Raw genomic sequence first — 9,834 nt, 5'->3', positions numbered from 1 at the left:
GGCGCCGCCCTGGGGCCCAGGGCCTGCCCCGCTCCCCGGGCATCCGGCAGCCGAGCTGCAGAGGGGACCCAGGAGGCACAGAAACGGTCACTCTTAATCTAGTCACTCAGTCTCCCAGCAGAGACTGGCTTTCTTATATAGAAATTATGCAGAACATAGATTCACTAAACATTAATCTGATAAACAAACATGTATTTGCAAATAGGATCCTTTCCCAGTAGCTGAACTGTAACAGATGAAACACATTTAAAAAGGCAAACAGGGCAGTTTGGAAGCAGCTGGATCAGAAGAGCAGCTCTGTTATTTGCCCTTATTGGCCTCATCTCCCGTCTGTTAGTGCAATTAATTGAGTATGAGAGAAAGAGTTAATGCCGAAGCTGTTCTCTGGGCTCCTCTGCAGCCTCCAGCTAACATAAACAGGTCTGAATGTCGCCTTGTGATGGTTTATATTGTCTTCTTAAAAAGGAAACTTTCTCTATCAGCACAATATCAGGCAATAGGTAAACGTGAAATAACTTTTACAGTTTTAGTTGCATCATTGTAATTAAAAAGATTGATTTTTATGTTTCCCTTAAAGTTAGGACATATATTTTTTCTTCACTTTGTTTTCAACAAAATCTCGTACCCCAGACCTTTATACCACTCATGCGCAGCCAGTCAAAAATTAAGGGGGGGCAGCAGAAATGCAAGTAAAGGAGGGCACATCTAGTCCCATCCAGCATTTTACTGCCCTCTTAAGAGGACAAACCATGTTGTTCAAAATACACCTGTGAAAAATAGCCTGCAGGAGACAGATGGTCCCAGACTCAGATCACATCAACTCCAGGACAGATCCCTGACTTGATTTGAACCATCACACAACAACAAGCAACAAGCCAAAAACTGTGTTAGATTCAAACAACACTTCCACACTCCTCAACAGCAACTTTGGTATTATCATAAACAATAATTTGTCATTCTGTATGCTGCAGTGAGTGTAAATTATTTAGAGGCCACAAGGACTGCAACACCAACAGATTCCAATGCAGGTCACAGACATGTAAATTGTCAGCTGTCCCTTAAAGCACTCGAGACTCAAACAGGCAACCACTTACCATGCTCTAAAGTTACCAGTAGATCTTACCTGCCAGGCAATTTTGTACTGTAACCTTGTTTTAAGAAAACTATATAGTTAGATAAATGTAGAGACAAGATTATCTTGAACCAATCCTCAGTTGCTTGAGCCTGCAACAGCCTAAACCACCACCTTGAGAGAAAAGGATCTCTTCCATATCCATGAGACTTCTACAGCAAAGCTTCAGGACAGCTTAAACATCCAAAAATACCATTTTTCAGTTGATCACTTCAACAGAAGCTCAGGGTCAGAGAATGTCGTGGGAGGGGAAACAAAAGAGCTGCCATTTGATGTCAAGGGTTGCTGGCATGGACAAATAAGCAACACGGCCTCTCCTCCAAATTGTAATAATAACTGAGCCCAGGCAAAAAGAAAACAGAAAAGGAAGAAACATATCTAGAGCAAAATAAAAAAAATAAAATTAGGAAAAAGACCCTTAATTGTAGCTAAGTATCTACTGGCAACTTGAGCAACCCCCTGTCAAACAAAAATTTGCAGGAGATTGAGAAATAATTTTTAAGACAATATACAATGCAATTTAATTATGAAACTAAACAATATTTAATATTATCCTAACAGGCTGTATACTGTGGATATCAAAAAGGATAAGAAAGAGTGCTAAATAATTAGAGACAGATTTTCACCCTACTCTAAACAACATTTAGTCATCATTTGTAGGAAACTGGCATAAAAACTTGTTCACCTCCAGATGTTGCACCTTCTGAAAAAACAAAATTAAAGATAATTGACATAAAAGGATCCATACCTCACAGAGATATTCCTAACCCAGGGATCAGGTGCACAGTAAGTTCCTGTGCCTCAACCACGCTATGGCAACTGCAGATGTGTTTTTGACCAGCAGCACATGCAAGGTAATTTTGCTTCACTCTGACAAAGTTAGAGCAACTCAAGAGTCACGTGAAAGGAAGCGACAGACAAATCTGGTGTATCTTAGCTTATTAATTTACCTTTCTATCAAGTTTGTTTATGTAGTAACTGTTCAAAGCTGCCTATCAGTCAACAGCAGGACGTGCACTTAATCCTTTACAATTTCAGTACAAAATAGCTGATAAAAAAAGGATAAGGTAACTTCTTAAATATGGCTACAGCAAGATTCCCAGCACTTGTGAAATGGCTTTTCATTTATTGCAAGCTAAGAAGACAACACTGACAGTTACTATGTCTCAACTGACTCAAAATAACTTTTGCAGCCGCAGATTGCCAGTCTGGGCACTGACATGCCAGTTTCATTGAAGCTGATGCCTAAATCAAATTAAGTTAAAATTGGCTTGATTTAAAAGAATGTGTATACACAAGCCTGTGTAAGTAAGAATCTCAAATTAAGCTGGTCAAAAAACCTCAGTAAGCCACACAACTCATACTACAAATACTCATTATTTACATGAAGCAACTCTGAAAGATGTTACTCATCTAATGAAAAACTTGGTACAAAAATGTCTAAATACACAAGTAAAAAAAATCCACTACAATAAAATGTAGCAAAATACCGACAAATAAGTTTCTGTGCCTGGATTGCTACATTTCTGAGACAGTTTTGGGGAGCAGAGATGCAGAGGAATGAAGTTTCTTCTTAAAACAGACAAAATGAAACTAAAGCCTGTTCTTCCCAAGAATAATTATATTCTGCCAATGCTACACCATCTTTCATTACACTGGTATCTCCCAAATACCAATGGAGTTTTGATATAATTTTGGTTGCAACACATATGCCACTCAACACTTACAATACAGTCTTATCCAAAGCACTCACTAAGAAAATCTAATGCAGTGACTTTCTTGACGCCTGAAAGCATTAATTTACAAAATAAAGTCCTCCAGAAAATATCCCTTGAATGAAAGCCAAGAGTAGGGCAAACTCAAAAGCAGTCAGAGATTTATTGCAGAAGTCTGTCCCATCCAAAATGATTTATTCTGCAAGATACAGAATATACAACAGCTGGAGCATCTGAATCCATTTTGACCACTTCCACAGTCTAGAAAAGGTACTCCATATCCTCTTGATGCCTTTTGGGAATACCCTAGTCAGCACCAAGAAGACTGCTCTAAGCCATTTCCTTTACCAAAATATAAAAAAGAAACACAAAACCCTGCAAAATAACCACTCTGTAAAACAGAAGCAAAGACATTTTAAGGCACCCCTCTGGTATAATAAATATAGTTTTTTCCTTTTAGCTGTTAACAAGATACAGCAGTATCTCTTCAAATTAATATAAGGCTGGAAGGGTTCCCATGTGATCACTTACCCTAGGGATATACAACCTTTTTTTTTGGTGAACTCTGTAAATTTCCAATATAGGTGCAGAATCTCTGGAAAGTTCATATATTTGACTCCTACACCTTACATACCTTTATATAGCACATAACCTAAGCCCTCTCTCGCTGTACATTAGCAAGAGCACTTGTACCAAAGGACCATGGATTGGAAACACATGGTTTGTTGTGTCCCCCGGCTCCGAGTTGGAACTAGGTAAATCCAGACATTTCCTGGCAGGTGTTGCCTTGAATCACTCTCAGTACTTGCCGACTCAGACATGAGAGGGGTTAAGGCGTAGTTGCTCCTAGAAAGAGCTAATAAAGTAATACAAAAGCATCAAAATTGCCCTTCAGTACAGCCAGGTCCCACTGCAGAGAGTTATTCAAGGCTGGCATCCAAGCACCCATACCAGCTATAAACTGCAAGCAAAAAGAACATCTACTATTTTTAGTCCTGTCATGGCTACGTATCAATTTCAGTTTCGTTTGGTTTGTTTTGCTCTATTTCACTCTGTTGTTTTTCTCTTGTTACTCTTGAAAGTCATTCCCAGTCCTTACTGTCATGACCCACATTAAAATTACCACAAGCTCTCTTTTAGGACTACAAACATGAGTGAGGTAAGTCCAGTGACATGCATGTGGTTATACTTAACTCATCCCCTTTGGAAGGTACCGGCACAATCCACATTTTCTGGACAGTCCTTTCCAGAAGCAGATCATAAAATCGAAAAAGTGAACAAGCTGCACTATATTCCACATGGAAAGTTTTACAAAGCATTAAAAGATCCCCTAAAGCTTATTGCATATGTACTAGATACAAGAAAACCTAACAATATAAAATTAATTCCCATGGTAGTCAGAATTCCAGCAATACAGCATCAAAACTAGTAAAAACATGTTTTTATTTTTGAGTCTCATAAAACTCAAAATGCATTGCACAGACATGACTGAACAAAGCATGCACAGTTAATCCCACTCAATTTAACATCTTTTATCCACAAGTTAGTTCTGTTACTTCACCAGAAGAATTTCCCAGTAAGATTAGTTACATTTTACTGTTTTTTTTTCCGCCACTCTCCTGCCGTTTGCACACACCACCACCAGCACTTTGAAGGAATCCCACAACAGCTGTACTGCATGAAACCAAACAATCTTGTACCTAAGTACTGTGGCTGTAACAGCCGAAGCAAGCAAATGAGATGCAATACTGCTGTCCATCAATAGCATGGAGACAGTTCATGTATCATGGAGTACTTCCGAACAGCAAGGACATTAAATTCAAATTTCAGGTAAAATTCCAGCAGTAATAAATCTCCCAGTGAAGAACCCACTCCAGATCAGATGCCAGCTGCCAAAAACAGCCACCAAAAGCACAGCCTTCAAAAGCAGTGACAAGTAACAGGTGAACTTCAGAGATGTACAATCGAAGGTGGTGAGTGCTATTCAGTAAAAAGTTAACATGGCAAGGCACAGAACATTTGTAGTATTTCACTCCAGAAGTTATCTGCTCAAGATAACAGAGTCAAAAGAACTGCTAATAATTTCCAGAATAAAGCTTTTGGGCCCAATCTCTCCCCTCCATTTCAGTGGGAGTCAAATTATTGGCTTATCCAATAATTCGTATTAATCATTCACAAAAACACCATATAACTTCCTGAGTAGTTGGGGTGTGATCTTCTTCAATGAGTGCACATAATTATCACTTAGGGCAAAAGGAGCAAGCACACATCCTACAGCAGGAGGCATTTCTACTCCCACCACATGCATCATAAACATCACACCGATAGTTTGATTTTCCATAAAGCAACTCACAAGGAACTCTTGTTCCTTGCTTAAAACCTAAAACTGGTAAAGTGCTTGGACTAGATAGTAAAACAGCAATTTAATTTTGGTTTTGCTGTTATTTAATCACTCAAGACACACTCCTATGGTTTACTTAATCAGCAGAAGTCTTGTTCAGAGTTTCAGGTCTGGTACTCTAATCAAGGCCTTGCAGCGTACTTATTTTTCTCAGTACACCTATTTAGCTGTATTTTATTCACATAAACACACACCTCTTCCCATACAGTCACACTTTACTGCCTGTCTGTAAAAAGCTAATGCCTTGCAGAGGTCTTCCCATTTCTCAAATTTTAAAGTGTTTTGAAGAAAGCTAAGCAACACCCTTCCAAGTATTTCTAAGTTTTTCTGAGCACCTATTTTAGTATGACATGCTGCTACATACTGGAACAAACACTGCTTTGTTTCACATTAGAACTTGTTCGCCACTTGGCTAATATAAAGCCTTCAAGATCTTTGCTGGTTTTGATTGGCTTGTTTAATAAAAAAAAACACAGATGTAACATATTTGCAGAATGATACCGCAGCTCTATTGACTTAGCTTGTGTCCTTGGACTCAGCTAACGTGAAATTCCTCTGAGTAAGCTTTTCCCAATTCTTCTCTGTTTTCCCTTTAATCAGTTGTTATGGATTATTGGCAGCAGTTAACAGAAATACAAGACAATCGGTCATGGAGTTAAAAGGACGCTTCCTTTCAAATAAACCAGAAAGAGTAATAATTACTTTTCTGGTCTAAATGCAAACCATCCAAATATCTACTAGACACAGATACATACAGTTATGGCAAGTTATTTTTCTACTGCTATCAGAAAAGCCATTGACTCATCATGACTTTCAGCACAGTTCAGTCACAGATGTTCATTACTGTCATCACTACAGACAAACACACTACAGATAAACATACTACATATGTAAACAGACTGACAGCCATTAGGGTCAGAAGAGACCTTTAGGCCACCGAGGCTGGCCTCTGGTACATCACAGGCCACTATACTCAGCAAGCTCCTCTTGTGTTGAGCTCAGTAACTTGACAAAAACAATTGCCCAAAAAGACATCTCAATATGAAGACATGAACAGATGGAAAGGATTCTCCATCTTCACTCCTTCTGTTTGTAGTCTGCTCCAACCATTACTCATCCCCACTCCTTATAATTCATGCTTTATTTCCCATTCTAATTTGTCTGGATTCAGATCCCAACCATTAGTTCTTGTAATAACTTCTTGCACTAAGTTAAACAAGCCCAGCATTTCCTCCATATTAAAATGCTGGTTTTGTAAACAAGCTCTTATTTTTTAATTCTCTAGGGTTTTTGACACACAAGTTCTGGCAAAACTTGCTAGACTTATTTAAGGCATCACCACTTGCCTCTCTGCTGCATCCCCAGAAAACTTTGAAGAGAAGGTGCCCACACCAAGCTGCTCCCAGCTGTAACCCATCTTGTTAGTTTAAGCTGCAAATGATGACCAGCCTGAAGGAAAATAAACAACTTTGTACTGGAAGGCACTTGCTCCCCCTTCTGTCAACTCCTCCTGATGAATGATGTCCATCACCTCCTTCCAACACACACACTCCCACAGCCCCTCTACATTCCACTCTTTAAGTGTGTTTTGCAGTCCCCTTTGGGCTGCCCCTCCAGTTCATTTACATTCTTTTAAACACAATAGAATCGGATCTGCACCTACTGCCTAACACCCCCTTCCCCAGTGCCATGTACCAAGATAAAGCACTTGATCCTCATTTGGCTTTGCAAGGGCATTAACCTACTTTGCCTAACAGCAGCATGATATGAGCTCTTAATGAGTTACAAGTCTTCATTAATTCCTAAATAAACCCTTAAATTATACTAAATTCTTTCCAGCACAGAGTTACCTCTTCCTAGTGTGCCACCTGTGTTTCTCATTACTACAATCTGAACATCGTATAGGCTGTTTTTAAAAAAAATAGTTTTGTTGAATGGTCCAACTGTGTCAAGCAATACATATGACTATCCTACTTTCTCCATCGCTTCCCATTCCACTAAGGTTTGTGCCATCACAAGATGTAGTAATATTGTTTTTTAAATTTTCTTTCAAAAATGCTTGAAGTACCTAGTAACAGGTCTAGCACAGACTCCTGTGTAATCCCACCAGAAACACACCTATTCAATAAAGATACTTGACTGACCACTACTGAGATCTGCCAGCCAGCTGATTTTTAGGGACTGCATTACTCATACTGCATAGCACCAATTTTACTTGTCTTTGTGGATCTTTTGATATTAACAAATACAAATGAAGAGAACAGTACAAACTGACATTGGACAGAAGGCGTACATCTCCCACTATCCTGGAAAAATCATTACATCCTTCACATTACTTTAGACAGCAACTTGCTTGATCACAATCAAACATGCTTATCACATCACTAAGCATGATGTAATCAGGCTAACTCGGTTGCTGCAGCAGTGGATGAACTTTAGTGTCTGGTTATTTACTAAGCACATTATCCCTAGCACTGCTCTGCTGTGCTCCAGCTTATAACTCTCTTCAATTTACTTTGAGGATATTGTCTACAAGTTAGTTATAGTCACACTGCAACAGCAGTCCAGTAACTGTGCCATCCATCACTACGCTGGTGTGTCCTCAGCGCTGCATCAGTGCTGATGACCAGAAGGCAGACTGGAGGGCTGCGAGGACCACATACACTGTGTCTCTGCTGGGATTGTACAAAGCTGAGGGTCAAGAGGATTTTTAGGTAAACCTAAAAATCTTTTTTAAAAAAAATCAATTCAACCTTAGTTGGTAAAGGTGCAGTACGTTAATTCTGCCTTTTCCCACAGGACTGCCACCCTTCCAGGTGCACAGGACACCACAAAGAAAGGTGACTAGTAGAACAGTTAAGACTTAAACTCAAGGCAAGACGAGACCAAGCCGAAGTGCAGCTATGACTAACTCAGAGCTAGTGGAGTCCCAGATCAAAACCTGCAGCAGGCAGGGAAGAGACAATGCTGAGCAATACATGCTAAGCCTATAGTGAACATACAGACGCAAACCACAGTGCTTAAGAGACCAGATGTAGAGAAGCAGGCAAAGATAGTGAATGCTACCTCTTCCTATCTAGCAAGATGTCCAGTGATATTAAGGGGAAATTACTAGCTCCACAGGTACAGCTAGCTCTTCTTCTCCTCAGGGCCAGGGCAGAGAGGAGCTGCTAAACAAGAAAAGTGGGGGAGGACAGTAAACAGTAGAACAATAATGCTTTAAATCAGAGACACCCTCGGCTGGGGCCCCCACAAGTGTGTCTTTATTGTAACATCATCCAGTTCCCAGGTTTTTTAAACAAACAAAAAGCCCAAGGTAGTTTGCCTCAATAAGCTAGCAGATGGAAGACACTAGAAAAGAATTTCTGTCCCTGTTTCCACAGCAAAGTGAATGAAAAGCAAACTCTTACCTCTTTTTCTATTTTGAGCAGCTTCTTTACAGCCACCTCCTTGTCCTGAGAAATCCATCGGGCTCGGTAGACACTCCCAAAACTCCCTCCACCGCAGTTCTCAAAAAACTGCAAGTCATCAAATCTAATTTGCACAAATGAAGCACTGGTAGACGACATCGCATAATGACAAAATACACCACAGCAAAACCTGTGAAGAGAAAAGTTTTCATTAACACATATGCTCCACGGATTTATGGACTTTCTTACCCATGCTCAGATACCCCAAAACCAGAACCGGTCGCCATAAACACACCACAGTAAAATCCATGGGGCATAGGAGAAGAGCCTGGGAACTCACAGTCCAACAGGCCATGCAAATGTTTGCATAATTTGTAGGAGCTATTAGGAGCAGCTGGGAGACAGAAATGACTAAAAATACTCCTCAGAGCGATACTGACGTATCCTCGAACACCTCAGAAGGGGCTCTGCGAAAGGCAGGCACGTCGCTGCCTTCCCCGACGCGAGCGACGCGCGCTGACAGACCCGACGCGAGCGAAGCGCGCTGACAGACGGGGAGCACACTCTCCACTCCAAGCTTGCCTAGGAGGTCAGGCACGCCAGGCACGCCGGCTCTCCTGCCGCGATGGCCGGGCAGGCAGGTAGCCTTCCGGCCGGCGCACCCCACCACCTCGGCTCGCACCACGCATGCTGCCGGCGCTCGGGGCGAGGTAGGAGTGCTTTGCGCAGGGATGTGGAAAAACCTGGCCATGGTAAACGCCTCTTCCTGAGTGATTCAGTTCTGTTCGCGTGTTATAACAAAGCACAAGAACATGGTAATTCATCTGGGTTACAGTATGTGAAATTCTGCAGCCTGTGCCAAGACCGGTGTCGGCAGTTTGAAGAGATGATCCCATATCTGCTGCTGGGGGAACAGAACGTCCTTCTCGGAGATTTCACAGCAATAAAGCTTATGCGTGTAGCAAATTTCAAGAAATGTTATCACCTAAATGCATGAACAATGACTAATTTTAGGGTTTTTTTTAATGGTGTAAGATCTGGAAGCCTCAAGTCCTTAGCGGGACTGCAGGACACGGCACCCTCCAGAATCATCCACAAGCTGCTGCGGGATCATTTCAGATGCACCAGTTTAGACACAGTAGTTTTAAATACCCACAGAAGTTACTATACTTGCAA

General features: G+C 41.0%; 1 protein-coding gene across 1 annotated transcript in view; it reads right to left on the bottom strand.

Moving 5' to 3' along the window:
• LOC104165388 (mitogen-activated protein kinase kinase kinase MLT) overlaps positions 1-8,842 on the bottom strand; it is a 45,721-nt gene extending 36,879 nt beyond the window's left edge. The window contains exon 1 of the mRNA XM_009705000.1: positions 8,659-8,842. Coding sequence (XP_009703302.1) covers positions 8,659-8,817 — 159 coding nt within the window. The 5' untranslated portion in view covers positions 8,818-8,842. The remainder of the gene's footprint in view (positions 1-8,658) is intronic.
• Positions 8,843-9,834: the final 992 nt, after the last annotated feature.

This window comes from Cariama cristata, unplaced genomic scaffold (assembly GCF_000690535.1).
Source record: "Cariama cristata isolate BGI_N322 unplaced genomic scaffold, ASM69053v1 scaffold35667, whole genome shotgun sequence".
NCBI lineage: Eukaryota > Metazoa > Chordata > Aves > Cariamiformes > Cariamidae > Cariama > Cariama cristata.
Note: the sequence above shows the minus strand (reverse complement) of the source record. Positions and strands in the feature narration are given on the sequence as shown.